Source organism: Sardina pilchardus, chromosome 12, assembly GCF_963854185.1.
Source record: "Sardina pilchardus chromosome 12, fSarPil1.1, whole genome shotgun sequence".
Lineage (NCBI taxonomy): Eukaryota > Metazoa > Chordata > Actinopteri > Clupeiformes > Clupeidae > Sardina > Sardina pilchardus.
In genome coordinates, this window is record NC_085005.1 from 8,587,727 (window position 1) to 8,604,029 (window position 16,303).

The following is a 16,303-nucleotide window of genomic DNA, read 5'->3' on the forward strand; positions in this document are numbered from 1 at the left end:
GTTTGTGGGACTGTCGGCGACAAAAATAAAGCGCAGCAGAAGTGCCACCCCCCGGTAACGAGCTGTGTTCGCCTGGTTACTCCTAGCGACAGGCATGCTAGCAGGGAGGGGATGGGGGCGCTGTCGCCTGTGTGAAGCCACTGTGTGAATTCGCATTACTATGGAAACTGGTAAACTCATATGTGAGGCTGTGGTTGGAGGCTCATAAGGAAAATAAACGAAAGCCTTCAAAGAAAGGAATGCAAGCGTGCGGCCAAAAAACTTGTGACTTTTCTCTCCCTCACGACTCAACAACCGTCGGAAAATATCAGAGGTAAGTGTGACATCCACCACAGGTGTTAAAACTCACTTGTGTACAAGCAGTTGTTCGAATTAATAGTCGTCAGCTAGGTGTGGGAGCGGTCTGTTGACGGACGTCATTGTTGGGATTGTTTATTTTACAGCAGTAGCCTAGGCCTAATCTAGTTCCTCTCTATAAATAAGACAAATCTATGCACAATGAAGTTAATCCGTTGCCTGAAAAGACACACACAAAACTATGAACATGCAAGGCTGACATGATAAAATGGCACATGGTAAATGTATTGTATGACACTAGTTTGGATAGATTTTACGCATTACAGCTTAGCCTACTCCATTTTTTGTTGTTTAAAAATGGTAAAAGAGACTAGAGATATCTGTTTGTTTTGCCAGGGCTGATCACAGGCAATCTTGCCAAAGTCCCAAAGATGTCTTTTGCAGGTGCTAGAGCGATCAGTGCACCAAGAAAACTGCAGACCAAACTAAGTACTTGGACTCCACTGAACCACCAGCTCTCCAACAGCAATGTAAGCTATATGCATCATCACAGGTTGTATTGCTAAACAGTGTTCCTGGTCTTATTCACATGTTGCATGCTCTTCTTTTTGTAGATTTTTGAAGAAAGAAGGCTTCTTCTCAGGAAATGGGTGAGGATGTGTCAGATGTTCAGTGAATTAAACTAATCGCTGAACCAGACAATAATGTCTTCCAAGTATAACATCCCAGATAACAATTTCCTTTGGGCCGGATCCGCATAAAAGCCTTTAGATCCGCATGTAGCGGACCTACGGTATCTGACTGTGGGCCAGATGTGGCCCACACACAATAAGCGGACCCGTATTGCAGATCCGTGCCGAATGTTGTGGTAGATGTGGCCCAGTTCCGTCCCAGTGAAGTTTTGCTATCTGGGATATCATGTTCAACCAAATTATGTTAAACTCTCCTTAATATATCATATAATTCATGGTAGGGAGGTTCGATATGAATATTTTTGACTTGGAGAGATCTTCTGGCTGATTTCACTGTAGTCTTACTTGGGTGGGCCAGGCCTGATGCTCCTCTGAGATTATAGATGGCCAGGTAGGGGATTTTAAGAATAGCCATGTCTATAAAGTATTAATAGAAAATGCTTCTGAAAACAGATAAAAGCAGTATTAAGCTTTTATGAAGCCTTGTGCTCAATCCTTAGGGCTCACTGTTCTTCCGTAGTGGAAGCCATGAAAGAAAACTTAAGGGAATACAAGCAAACATCAGAAAACCCATAGTGTTTTATTAAAGCTTCATGCAGCTGTCCACCCTCACCATTGAGACATGCATGACTAGTACACTTTATTGATGTGCGTGTAAACAAGGATCAAACAGGACCAGGCACATAGCCCACAGTGGCAAGGCTGAATACTGTCCTTGACACATCAGCCTCTGCCTTGCAACACACCCCATGCATTTAAAGCTAGAAAATATTTGATAGTGAAATACTAATGTTGATGTGAGGAAATGACATTAATTTGAAATGAATTTGACAGACCTACTGCAGTCTGCACACACATACTTATTACTCTTGAATATACTCAAGGATAGTAAAGTAAAAAAGTGAACTGTTGCTTGAATGTCGTTTCTCTCGCAAGTTGGTTTGAATGGAAGCATCAGCTGAATGTGTAATACCATGGGATGGTTTAGAGCTGGCTTAGTAAGGAAATCAAAACCTCTAAAAAGCTTGAATGCTTTTGCATGTTTGTTGTTTCTGCCCAGTTTGATAAGTGGACCGACGGGCAGCGTAAGCTGGTGCTGCAAGACTTCCTGTCCAGGTCCTCTCCAGCCCAGTTGAGGCAGCTGAAGGAGACCCTGGGCAGCCTGGTTCCAGAGCAGGTCCTGGACTTCACCGTCATCCTGCCCAGGGTGGTGTCGCTGTACATCTTCTCCTTTCTGGACCCCAGGAGTCTCTGCAGATGTGCTCAGGTACAGTACCAGCCAACACACACATGACCATGGCACTGATCAGTTTGCAGCGGTTGTGTTTTAAGTGTGTGTTTGTGTGTGTGTGTGTGTGTGTGTGTGTGTGTGTGTGTGTGTGTGTGTGTGTGTGTGTGTGTGAACAAAGAGAACCAGATACTCACACACATGTGTGCACACACACACAGACACCCAAACACACATGATCATGGCACTGTTCAGTTTGCAGTGGTTGTATTAAAGCGTGCATGCACGTGCACTCAGGCCGTATATTTTGGTTAAGGTGCATCACAATATCCTCCCTGTGAACAAAGAGAACCATACTCACACACATGCGTGCACTCACATCCACTAAGACACACACACACACACACACACACAAGCAGAGGCACTTTGTTTCAATCCATTACACTCACAGTGGAGCACAAGCACTCTCAACACTACAAGAGCTCCCTCTCAATCAGTGTACTCATGTTTGTGTGTGTGTGGGTGTGCGTACGTGTGTGTGGGTGTGCGGCGCGTGTGTACTGTATGTGTGTTCTGTTGGCCTGTCTGTTGCATATGTGATCCGACTGTTGAATGTTAATGTGCTGGATAGGTTAGCTGGCACTGGAAGAGTATCGTAGAGCTGGACCAGGTATGGATGCCCAAATGTCTCCGACTGGATTGGTGCATCGACTTTACCCCCACACCATTTGAACAAGGTGTGTGGAAGCGCCACTACATAGAGACAGTAAAGGACCTTCATGTCAGCAAACCTAAGGTGAGCATGACAATGATAGCCAATCAGATAACTTGTCACTAGTGTTTACAGTTTTTCTCACTCGCTTTGGTACATTTCTCGAATCATCCTTGAGATTTGCTAAACAGCTAAAAGTGTATTTCTCAAAACGATTTGTACAAATAGCAAAACACCATGGATTACCTGCAAAAGCCAGTTTCTTGCTCAAAATCCTGAGTCCATCTCTCAAAACTAAATATTTGTGTCAATGAACATGTCAGTGCATCACTGCATAGTACAAAGAAAAAATAATAATAAAGTAGACATTTGACCATAGGGCAATCTCCTTAGGGAAAACTGTATATGCGGTAGGAATTACAGTGCAGTCTTCCTACACCTCCTGATGTTCCTGTCTTTTGTGCCACAAATTCTCATATGATAACATGTTCAACCATTTTGCATGTAAAGACTTATGCCATGAACTGATGCCTAAATGTTGTGGGGGTGAGACTGTTCAGCAGAGAATTGTTCATAATAATTTGCATGGATACCAAAACATTTTCAACTTGCTCAAATAAATGAGAAACTGCTTTTTTGATGTGCACAAGTGACACAATGATGTGAAGATTGAACAGGTCGTTTCAAGAATTTCAAGTCTGATCTGAGAAATGTACCAAAGCGACAGAGAAAAACTGTAAATAAAGTAGAAATTTGACCATAGGACAATCTCGTTAGGGAAAACTGTAAATGCAGTGTTGTAGGAATTACAGTGCAGTCTTCCTACACCTCCTGATGTTCCTGTCTTTTGGGTCACAAATTCTCATATGACATGTTCAACATGTTCAACCATTTTGCATTTAAAGACTTATACTATGAACTAATGCCTAAATGTTGTGGGGGGTGAGACTATTTAGCTGAGAATTGTACATGATAATTCGCGTGGATATACCAAAACATTTGCAACTTGATCAAAAGAATGAGAAACTGCTATTTTGAAGTGACACAATGATGTGAAGATTGAACAGGTAGTTTTGAGAATTTCAATTCTGATTTGAGAAATACCAAAGTGACTGAGAAAAACAGTAAATGAAAGAAATAATTCAGTGTGAGACATTTTCACTTTAATGATATGTTTATAAAAAGATAATCAATTCTTAAAAGCCATGCATTTCATCTTCATTATTACTGATTTCCATAGTAACCTAATCAACTTGCACTTTATTGCATTGGTTAAAGTTTAACGGTTTAGAGAGACTAAATTAAAGCTCCTAACACAAACAATCACATATCTTCAATTGTTAAAACAATTCTATAATGATATAAGTATAATTTATGAATTAGAGAAAAGAGATATTACATGCTTGTACTGTACATTTACTTGGTACTTTTATTTTGCATTGTTCACTATCAGTTTGCCAAAAGATACATATTTATGATCTTGTAGCCTACACCTTAAAGTACATTCCTAGAATGTACCTCTCTTTGATATGGTTGTGGGAATTATGGGACATGAAGGAGGTATATGTGCTTTCTCTCTCACACAATCTCATCATCCCTCACTGTGTCTAAACAGACTCCAGTCAAGGATGAGTTTGTTGTGCCCGACGTGAGGGCGATCGGTCAGGAAGAGGAGGAACCCCCTTTGTCTGATGACAAACCCAGAGAAACGCGTTGCAGAAGAGGTGTGGCTGGGCATAGCTCAGCAGTTGGGACTCTGACAGGACTTCCACCATGGAGGCATGCTGACAGACACCCCACGGACACCATACGCTTCAACTACCTGGAGAACCCAGACCCTATCGAACAGGCGCGGCTAGCGTAAGAACTGTTGGCTGCTCTGGCATGCATTCCCATATTTGCGACATGAACATGAACAAGTGTAGCAGATGTCCATCATCACATGTGTTCTGTTTTGACTCTGATATGTTAAGTTATGTCAAATGATACTTTATTGTCCAGCACAGAAATGTTTTCTCTGCATTTTACCCATGCGGGGGTAGCATGCCATGCACGCACACATGAGCCAGTGGGCAACCAGCGCCCGGGGAGCAGTTTGGGATTAGGTGTCTTGCTCTAGTCTAGTGGATGTGGGAGAGTGCTGTTCATGCTGTTTTATGCTGTCTGTGAGATAAATGATGGAAGATAGTTAGTGATGCTTAATTTCACTTGTACATTTAAAGTGTAGCTTGCTACCGTACACAGCTTTTCTCTAAGCTCTAGTTGTAAGAATATTTGATTAAGTAACTTATTTATTATTATTCATTTATTATCCTTTATTCTACCAGGTGAGTCCCACATCTCTTTTTCAAGGGAGCCCTTCAATGTAAATGAATGCAAATGAAAACATAATAATAATACCTGCTTACTGTAATATATAAAGCAAAGCATTATAATATATGTGACAGACATTTCATTACACATTAATTACTGTGAACATAGTAAAGAATACTAACTAGATGTGCATCATACAAACTGGCCATAAGCGCAACAGGACCACAGTGTTATACTGTACAGCTACAGAGACACCTGGTTAGCCTGACACATTTGTGATGGCATAAATGTGGGTTAAGGTCACCAAATGCTGTAGATTTCAAGGGCATTGATAAATTGGCTCTGTTGCTCGGGAGGAATAAGCTCAATAAAAAAACTGTTTAGCCCAAAGGCAAAGCTACAGCATCACCTAGCCCATAGATCAGACAGGCATGGAGTATATCTAGTACAGAAATGTGAAGCATCTAGTATGTTATTATGGACAGTATGTGAATATAACATTTTATATACCGTTATTAATGTGTGTGTGTTTTTGTGTATATTATGTGTGTGTGTGTGTGTGTGTCTATATGAAATGTGTATGTTGTTTTCAGTGAACACTGCAATGAAAAAGGTACGCTGCTCGGTACCTATGAGTGTTTACTTCAATTTTGCAGACGGGCGAAAGGGAAGAGGGTTCATCTGAGCATGGCGCGACAAGACAGCGGCAACACCAAGAAGAAAGCGCTCTCCGCCTCTGCTTACAGACTACGCAAGGCAAAGTCCCTGGTAACGTTTAAGCCCCCGACAAAATATGAACATGACTGTCCCGGTGACCTTGTAGCTAATAAAGGAGGGAAATAATGCAAAGGAGTCTACGGAGAGCACACACCCAGCAGGCGTGAGGCGCAGCCTAGACAGCATTTACATGGCAAATCATGCAAATTGATCTCCGCAGCAGGAGAGTGGGGAAAGGGGTTGGAGGAAATTCAGGGAGGAATTGCTGTAGTGTTTGAAGAGGCTCTGCCTTTGTGCAGTGTGAACATGCCCATGCATAATGGAAATGTGGTGTTGTGCCATCTTTATGCATCCTATAAATCCATCTCATTTGGTGGCATAGTTAAGGGACAGAACCAATTTTTGTGTGGATTTGTAAATTGGGAGGCTTGTCTTTTAAATCCATCACCTTGGTGTTTTAAAAAAAAAAAAAAAAATTGTATCATAACTGATCACTGATAGGACCATCTTTTGTATCCTGGATGTATTATTGACACAGAGAGGCTATCTGCAGAGATAACAATATGCACTGATAATACTGAAGCGTAACTAACTCATCACTAGGCAACTGACATTGCCTCAGTCCTTGCAACTCCTGTGTCGTATCGTTTTATGTCCTTCCTCATTCACAAATCCTTGTCACATTATAAACATCTCCTGTCCTGATATGTTATCTGGCAGTTCCCACAATGTCAAACATGATTATGGAGAAGTTTGACACCAATGCCCTGCAGCTTTGTTTTGCAAGTTCAAGCATATGTGTGCTATTCTACCAGAGCTAGCAGGGAGATTCAGGTTCACCAAGACAAACATTTTTAAATCCTTTTTTTTCCCGTGGCCCACGTACATGGCTGCCTGATCATTTCCCTATGAAAACGAGATGACGAATCTCATCGCATCACCTCTCGTCATCACCCATGTAGATGTTCCTGTCCCTGGATCTGCAGTCTCGGGAGAAGAGGAGGCCAGACTGGGCTGTCCGGAGCGCTGACCAATACCCTGTTGACAAGGACACAGCGGAGCAGCTGGCACACAGTGCCCAATGGAATGCTGGGATACGTCCAGCCCCAGCGTACCCTCCGGTGCCCCGGCTCAGTGCTGAAGGACTCAGGGCCTCCTTGAGATCCCAGAGGAGCTCACCTAGTAAGGGCAAAGGTTAACGGCTTTCAGGTTGATAGCTTCTCATTGTAGCTAGTACAGCAGTCCACTATTACATTTTGGGGGCTAGTTCACCCATTTGGTATTTGCAGAGGCCCTTAGGACAACAGTGAGTGGCATCACATGCATTTTACCTCTACGATTGAATAGCACACTGCCATTATCATAAGAGACAGTCAGAGCTCAACTCTTTGTTTTACACATTCCAAATGTATTTTTTTGAGAGTTTTGAGTTATGTACGCAGTCCAAAATGATGTTGCCAATATATATGCCTGCTTGGTGTGCTTTGTAAACAAAGTAGTTCATTGTCAGCTTCTAGCCCATGTTGTTCACTATTAGAAATCTTTAGCTATTTAAACAACCACAAAGTCATGCAAACCAGTTAAGTCATGCTGCACACTGTTAGTTAATGGCCACTGAAGCACTGAACAGCTATAACTTTGACTTCTTAACTGGAAGCAGTCTCTTTCATTCATGCCCCAATTTACCTCTCAAATAGGACAAGTATCTAGATTCTGCAGGGATCTTATCTTTGTTCAAAGTGACCTAATTCAGAGAATAGCCTACTCTTTTGCTTACCCTTTGGCATGAGGACTAAGTATAGGCCTAAATGACTGATCCTCTGCTCCGTTCCTTTTTTTTTACAGCGTTTGACATGGTCCTTTATTTTTAAGATTAGTTCAGATGTAGTCTAGCGATAGGCCTGTCTGCCAATCAAGAGCACCGACACACTAAAAGTAGGGACAGTCTTCATAAATTCTCCTAGCTGTTTTTATTGTAAAAGGCGTAATGCTAAATATGAGCTCCTGTTGTGTTGCTGCAGTGGTGCCACTGTTTGAGGAACGTCCGTGGAGGATACCTTCAAGCCGGGACTCACAAGAAGGCTGAACAATATCGCCACCATCTGGATAATTTTTGACCTGCAATGGGATCCGATATGGAACAGGATCCATTAAACTGGGAAATGGGTGGACTGAAGTAGGATAGATTATCAGAATCTATGAAGTACTTATTACATGTTTAACTTAAACCATGAGACACTTTTGTTCTAAAAAATAGGCTCTGTAGCCTACTTGCAAAACTATTCTACCAACAGCAGCGAAATACATCCTTCATTTTTTAAATATAATTATGCAACCAAATACTCAGAAATAACACAGGCTACTTGATATGCAATTAAAAATCAGCTGTTCGTCCGAAATGATCGGTAAACCTCGGAAAGATGTACTGTCGTGCCAATAAAACGTTGCTTTTTACAGCCATAGGGTGTCGCTGTATGATTGATTTTGAAGGGACATTAAGGGCCCAGCCTTGATTCCACATTTTAGGAAACTCCTTGCTTCTGACAGAACTTCCTGCATTTCTGACTATTATATTTCAGGTGCAGATTACAATTACAACTTCCTGCATTTCTGACTATTATTATTATTATATCGTTTGCAGATTACAGTTACAGAACACTTGAAATTAGGCTACATCTTATGACTGACCAAGAGAGATGTGTGCTATTCTGACAAAATGGCATAGGCCTACAATTAGATACATGACTTGCCATCAGCTTATTCCCATTCTCTTCTTAACTGATATTGACAACTCTGATCTTAAAACAAAGGTCCAGTTTTTTTCCCTCCATTAAAACACCAGCTATCTCCACTGACACATTTTAGCCTATGTTTCCAGGTCTGTTGCCATTTTGCATGGCCACTGTTGGTGTTGATGTACGATATACCTTCATAATCTTTTTTTATAGACAAAACATTATGGTGGTATTCGGATTTATTATATCTGCAGGCATATCTGCAGTTGACAGACAACCCATTCAAAGCACTGTTTCGCCCTCCCTACAACTTTACAATTGGCCCGTATGTGCAAGGCCTTAACTATCATTGGTTGATGAGAAACGCCTGCTCTTTTTTCAAGCCAATTACATTTTTGTTGGGGCGGTGCTCTGAAACAAGATTTGAGTGCATTTTCTAGTGAATCTGAGGGAGGGGTACGCTTTAGGAAAGATCGCTGTAACGTTAGTGCAGTTGAAGGACGTGGAAAAGTAGCACTTTTGGGTTTTATGTGAAAGCGCTGGACCTTTACTTTCGAAAAAAAACTGGAACAACTCACCGGTAAGTCCGAAGTAAGAATGATGGAGTTGATTTAAGTATCTTCTCGTTTTGTTATACATTTGAACGATTGTTTTCCCTTTTGCTCGGAATGAAATTGAAAGGTATTCCAGTGGGTTCACATGGAAGCCGCAAGGAAGTGTTGCCTTTTCGTTGTAGTGAACAAAAGGCCCTTTTAATGCAATCTAAGCCTTCTGTAGCAGTTTTAGATACATATTGCATGCTGAGTTGCGTATTACCCTCATCCTGTGATAGAAAAGTTCAAACTATTCCCATACGCTAATTGGCGTGCCTGTTTTATCTACCTGATAGCTTCTTGATAACGTGTTTCATTGGTTAGCTAGTTAGCTTGGTAGTTGAGGTCAAAGTGCACCAATAAGTCTGATTTGGGTAACATTAGGTTAACACATGTTGCCGAAATTTGCTGCTGTGTTCGGCCTGAATATTTGTCGATACGATTTTCAACGCAGTCGCAGCTAGCTAAATTAGCCGAATAGCTTGCTAACCACTCTTCTGAAGGCAATTACTATTAATTATAACTGACACATTTCGTGTAGAGTACGTTGCATATGTATGTAAGGGTTGCGTGGGGAAAACCATGTGAAAAAATAGTTATTTTACCTTAAAATAGTTGCTCAAGTGATTTGTATTGGCTGAGCAATTTAGATTAGTGTTGTCTGTGGTTTTGGAAAGGGTCCTGGGGCTTTTGTGAATTCAGCATCATAGGACCTTGAGGCAGTTTCACTCTGGCTTTTCGTTTTTAGAAGTCGTTGACGTCAAAAGGTCGGTGAGCGAGGGAGCCTATAGCCTACGTCTTTGATACCTGTCAGTACATCATGTGTGCATGAATCGCAATGATTACTGGGTGGTTTTGTAAAATCTGTGTTGTGTGCTTAATTCTGACAGCAGCACCCATGCCATCCCCAATGCCTTTGTGTATTTAGTCGATATATTAAATAATTCACGACTAGTGAGCAGTCGACAATTATATGTGTCAGCGTCTGACAGATGCTTTGAAGCCTATGGGGTCGTCTTCTCTGCACACCACTGCAACGGTGTGGCAGCTTGGCTGAATTCGACCTGCCCCGTTGGCCAGGAGATCATGTGAGAAGCCTCAGGTTGTCGAAGCCAGCAGCAGACCACAACAGCTGTTCCCCTCCTGACTATCGGTGCCAAAGAATGGCTACTCTGCTCCCGGGAAAATAATCAGTAGAATGTGGATCTCTTTCTCGCCCCCTCTATTCAGTGCTGAGGTCTGATGAAAGTGTCTTTTTAAAAGCCCACAGACCAAGTGGCTCAGTGCCAGTATTGAGTTGTTCTGAATAGCTGACGTTTATCTTCAAACTGTTTTTTTCCTCTTTACTGGCGTTCCGCTGTCTCTCCAGAGTGGGTTAACTGACTCCTTATTGTTATTCCAGATCCGCAGTGAAATTCGGCCTCGCTGCCAGACGAACTGCGACAGCTGCACCTCTTGCGCGTCGGTGGCAAGGCCTCGGTGAATGCCTGCATTTTTTAACGCCCAGGGATCTTATTGCAGACTTTCTGTGCACTCTAATTCTCCATCGTCCTCCACACACTGAGTGTTTTTGTGCGATAACCACATCTGCCATGGTCGCTGATTCTGTGAATTCTTTTGGTGTGTCATCTGTCTGTTATTCGTGTGCATGGTGTTCTGCAATGTCACTGTCACACACCTGTGGTTACTTAGAGATTTAGGACAACGTTTGGGCGCTGTTTGTTCTCTGCCATGGAAATTAATGCGACTTCTGCATAGAGGCGTATGCATTTCCAATCGTCAGTTGGCTTACACTTCATTTAACTACTGGACTTTGTTTTTCGCGGTATCCTCGCGTGCCGCCCGCCTCATTCAAATGGTCTGCGGGTACAAGAGGATTTTGTGGAGTAAACGGATAGGGCGCGAAAGATGAAGAGGGGAGGGGGTGCGCGCATGGCTCTTGGCAGCGGGTAAATATATTGTATGCCGTCCAAGTCTCCCTCGCTGGATATCTCCAGCTGGACGAGCGGCATGTGTGAAATCGTTTGTTTAAACTCGCCGTGATTCGCTCTTCTCCGAAGAGACATTTGCACGAGCTGATGCGTCTTTCTCTGCTGTTTTTTTTGTTTTGTTTGTTTGTTCTTTTCCACCGCAATGGCCACCAGCCATAGACTTGGGAGACAACACCCCATCTGAGTCACCTCTCTTTTATTACGGGTCAGCAAAACAAACATTTTCTCTGATTTACTTTCATTTGGAGTGGCATCATTCGTTTACATTGAGACAGTAGAGCCTCTTGCCCCTGTTTGTAGATACTGCATGTGATGAAACATCTGTATAGCATACAGATCTGTCCATCTGGTTACAGACTATGCAGTCCACTCTACTGGTCTTGACCCAATGCTGAATGAAGTCATTGAACTGAACTAACAGCTTCATCTATTTAGTGTGCCAAGAGTTGGTGGTGGATTCAGTCTTGCAGTGTTGTTTGATTGGGTGGGTTGGTGCATTTCTAGTGTCTATGTTTCACTTTTCACTGAATGTCCTACAGGTGTAGTTTTGTACTGCGGTGGTAGACCATCATGTCACATTACAAGTTATTATACTGCAATGTTCAAAAGAAAGTAATACTTTATTTTTCTCGTGAATCTTGCTGTGTGTGTGTGTGTGTGTGTGTGTGTGTGGGGGGGGGGGGGGGGGGGGGTATTATTCTTTCTTGTGTTCACACACATCCTGTTCACATTTCACTCCTTTGATCTGCATGTTGTGAAGCTGATAGGCCTTTATCGCATCTGATGGAGTGCTTGAATTACGTTCTTTTGTCTTCTTACCTCTCTCTCCCCTCACCACACACACACACACACACACACACACACACTGGTAGTAGCCTTGGGTGATTTTGTGATTGACATCAAAGTGGGTGTTAGTGGCCTATAATTAAAGCTACAAAGTACCGGCCTTCTGAACTAATTGAGTTACCCTAATTCGTGTTTTATCATTAGAGAATGTTTACTTCACAAGGGAACCTTTTTTTAAATGAGTAATTTTCATGCAATGTTATATAGCTTTTGTTTCTCTTCATAGTTGTGATGGAACAACTTAGGATGATTGACTGCTGCTGAAACTGGCCACTTGTACCTCTCTGATGTGAACAGATTTGTTTTCCAATCATATTGTCCTCATAAATCAAATTGTCTGTGTCCTTGGGTCCCACTGGATGAACACGCTGAAGTAATTTTCTATCTTCTTTAAATGTTCGCCAAAATATATATATTTTTGGAAAGTTTTGTGAGCTGCATTGTTTACAGCTGACTAGCAGGGAGGGAAGCAAACATGCATTGGTCCTTATGGTTTTATTGGCATGGCAACAGATGCAATATTAAGTTCCGATTCACGTCCTGTGACTAAATAGCTACCCTGGGAACCAACTTGATGGTGAGCTACTGTGGTTGTCTAAAGCACCAGCTGGTGTGAGATACCTGCCGTGTGTGTGTGTGTGTGTGTGTGTGTGTGTGTGTGTGTGTGTGTGTGTGTGTGTGTGTGTGTGTGTGTGTGTGTGTGTGTGTGTGTGTGTGTGTGTGTGTGTGTGTGTGTGTGTGTGTGTGTGTGTGTGTGTGTGTGTGTGTGTGTGTGTGTGACTGCGTGACTCTGTGTGTGTGTTTTGTTGATATCATGTGTGCATAGCACATAGCCCTCGTGTCAGATCTGTTGAGGCTATTGAGATGGTTTGAGTGGCTCGTCCTGATGGGCCTTGGCTCTGCCTCTGTGTGCTGCCTCTGCCTGGACGGAGAAGTGTGCCCCCCCCCCTCTCTGTGGGCTTTGGCTCCGTGGTGCAGAGAGGGCTCTGGCTGTGCTCTACGCCTCGATGAGTGCGCTGATTCGAACAGCAGCTGGGACAATGAGATTTATGGTGTTTTTGTCCATGGTAACAGTTCTTAAAAGCACCACGAGGAAAATGGAGGGAGGAAGGAGGGGGGGGGGGGGGGGGGGGAGTGCCACTGTGTGTGTCTTCATACCGGCGAGACAGCTGTGTGTGTGTGTGTGTGTGTGTGTGTGTGTGTGTGTGTGTATAAATGCCCAGAAATGTCTGCAAAAGCAACAAATCTCTTGGGTGCCATGGTCTAAGTCTCAGCCTCCTCCGCACTCTGCAGAGTGTTTAAAAGGCAGCAGTGTAATGACTTGCTTTAATTAAACCTCCTCGCCCACACACGCACACACACATGCACGCACACTCACACACACGCACACACACACTTGTCTGCTGGTTTATGTAATCTCTGGCCCTCGGCTTCCACATTTCTTTAGCTGGACTGCGATTTCCTCACTCAGGAACCGATAGAAGGTTCCGGGGCCTAAGTAAACTGGCCCACAGCTGATCTCCGGTGAGAACAGGCCCCGACTGTAACGGCGGCCGGCGGTGGTTTGCAAACAGCTGGAAGTGGGCTGGGGAAGAGCTGTCCCAGATCTCCTTGTGATGGCCGTTTAATGTGGGCCACAGGGGAGAGGATGGGTCTGCAAGCCAAGGGTCAATCGGTCAGGCTAGAGAGAGGCCGAGTTTGAGAACCGAAGCCTCTCTCAGCTGTGGTTCACTTCACCAGTTACCTGCAGATAATGTTCTCCTGTTTCATCTTGATGGCACCGACCATACCAGTGAGAACTCCACTTTGCCGACAGTCGGCGATCCATGCGTAAAGATTAGGTGAGTGATGTGGTGACGTGGTGCAGCCTAGCCAGATCAAAGCAGTCAGTCCCCATTAGTTTGGATGGGACACACGAGCTGTCTCCTTCCTTTCTCCTTTTTCCCCTTCTCTCAGGCTCACGCACACACAAAATCTTTCCCTCTCACAAATTCCTTCTTTTTCTCACCCGCATATCTTTCTGTATTTGTCATTATCTATCAGGCTCTCTTAAGACGCGTCACTGTTTTGGTCTCTAGCAACTTTTATTCTACTTGGTCACACACACACACACACACACACACACTATGTCTCCTATATGAACATACATACACACACATGCATGCACCCACACGCACTCTCTGTCAGCCTCCTCACAAACACACTCTTTCTCCCCCTCTTGCGCGGCCACACACACACACACACTTGAATACTTGGTTCTTTTGTGTGTGTGTGTGTGTGTGTGTGTGTGTCTCTGAGCTGTGCGAACAGAAGTGCTATTGAGTCTCGTGCCCACGCTCCCCATCAGAGCCCTACACACTTTAATGTCCCCTCAAATGCCAACCGCCGCATCCCACCCCAGCCCCCATTCCCCACCCCCATCTTGGTGTGCACACTAGTCTGCCTGTGTTTTGCCCCTCTGCCTACCTCCCCCCCCCCCCCCCCCCAAAAAAAAAAAACCCACCCTTAGTCCTTCTGGTGACTTTGAAGGTAGAGGTGGTGATAGATAGATAGATAAATAGATACATAGATAGATACTTTATAAATCCCCAAGGGGAAATTCAAGATGTATGCGCCTGTAGTTTAATGAAAGATGTTTTGCCCGGTGCTTAACTCCAAAACATAGGCCTGAAACGTTTGTACGCTATTGTTTCATGGCCTGGAAGACGTTTTAGGCACTTTTCATATATTTTTGATGTCTTCCAGCGCTTATGTGCGGCCTCTTCTTTTTCCTTCTAGTGACTTTGAAGGAACACATTTAGCACCACCCACCCCATCCCCATCCCTCAAGGTAACGTCACTACATCATTGTCAACTATACCTCCCATTTGTTAACCAGATAGACTTGCTTGGTCTCAATGGTGACAGAATCGTTCTGCACCTCCTTTGATGCCTTTGGCTAGATGTTCTATGCACACTGACATTTACCTCAGAGAGAGAGAGAGAGAGAGAGTGTGTGTTAGAGTGTGTGTTATGCTATGGTCAGGTGTTATTGAGGGAGTCCCTGAGAAGACAAGTGACTGCTTGAGCTAAAACCCCCTCCAGAGAAAGAGAGGAGTTGGAATGAGAGAGAGAAGGTGACTAATGGCCCCATAGAAGTGAGATGTGCAGACAGATAATGAGACCCTGAGACTGAGAGGGTAGGGGAAGCGTGATTTATGCTTCCAACAGACACAGCAACAGACTGATTGTGCGCGTCTGAATGGCCCTTGTGAAGCAGTTTTGTATGCGTGGGGGGTGGGGAGGGGAGGGTTGATGGTTTCTCTGAGAATCAGAGCTGAGACTGAAATTGCCGCCCATCTCTGGAATGACGGGCAGGCAGCACTGCAGTAGTGTGCTATGAAGAGGCTGGGCGCTCATATCGGCTGAGGCTTGGTCGTACAGGAACTTCCAACCAGCCTCCGGGAACTTCTGCTCAAGAATGGAACAAAAAAAAAAGTTTGCGCCATTCTTCTTAACTGCTTATTTTCTGAGCCTACCCATTTGTATTGTATTGTAAGAGTCAGTGAGCTTGAAATATGGGACGAATATATCCCAAGAAAAACAGACTAAGTTACAATCATTGCCTTTAAGGACTACTCAGCCCTGTTGGCGTGGGCTATCGAGTCAATCACTCTTGAGGATCGGTTATTTTATTGCCTTTTTAGTAGGGTTGCAAAGCAACACCAAAAAGCACGGTTTGGTGTGCACCTTAGTTTTGAAGTCACGGTACAGTTCATTTCTGATACAATAAGCCTATAGGTAGTGCTAACCTAGAATTCACTGACAGTGTATAGGAATAATATTCTGCAGATGCGCAACTGGAATAGTATTTTGAAAAAATGTAAAATGTTTTTTGATATTAAATGACTAAATTGACATATGCTCTGCCACTTAATAAGTTTGTGTCGGAACTCAAATTTGAAACCTGGTCCGCAAGCAAAAAATTGTACTGTCAATTACTGTTAGACTGCATCTGGTGCAGGTACTCCTCTTCATTGAACCTAATGTAGGCTATCTGGTACAAGCTTGAAAAGAAAAATTGAATCAAGGCTTTCAAATAAGAATATTTGTGTGAATTTACCAGAAACTCTGCTGTGGATAAAACCTGTAAAATGGCATTTCTGGTAGGTTCTGATGGGGCAGGTCTGTATTTGAAAA

At 43.5% G+C, this 16,303-nt stretch overlaps 2 protein-coding genes across 5 annotated transcripts in view; both read left to right on the forward strand.

The window, feature by feature from the left end:
• Positions 1-192: 192 nt before the first annotated feature.
• Positions 193-8,370, forward strand: fbxo16 (F-box protein 16). Its single transcript, XM_062550485.1, has 9 exons — positions 193-313; positions 694-827; positions 912-947; positions 2,050-2,256; positions 2,849-3,013; positions 4,545-4,789; positions 5,899-6,010; positions 6,922-7,141; positions 7,981-8,370. Exons 2-9 carry the CDS (start codon positions 729-731, stop codon positions 8,043-8,045), a joined length of 1,149 nt encoding a protein of 382 aa, XP_062406469.1. The 5' UTR covers positions 193-313; positions 694-728; the 3' UTR covers positions 8,046-8,370.
• Positions 8,371-9,143: 773 nt separating this feature from the next.
• fam49a (family with sequence similarity 49 member A) overlaps positions 9,144-16,303 on the forward strand; it is a 29,661-nt gene continuing 22,501 nt past the window's right edge. For 2 of the 4 annotated variants that reach the window (XM_062550488.1, XM_062550486.1), the window contains exon 1: positions 9,144-9,274. The gene's annotated coding sequence lies outside the window, so the exon portion shown is untranslated. Of the gene's footprint in view, positions 9,286-16,303 lie in introns of all 4 variants that reach the window. The other 2 variants (XM_062550489.1, XM_062550487.1) reach the window with 1 other exon arrangement.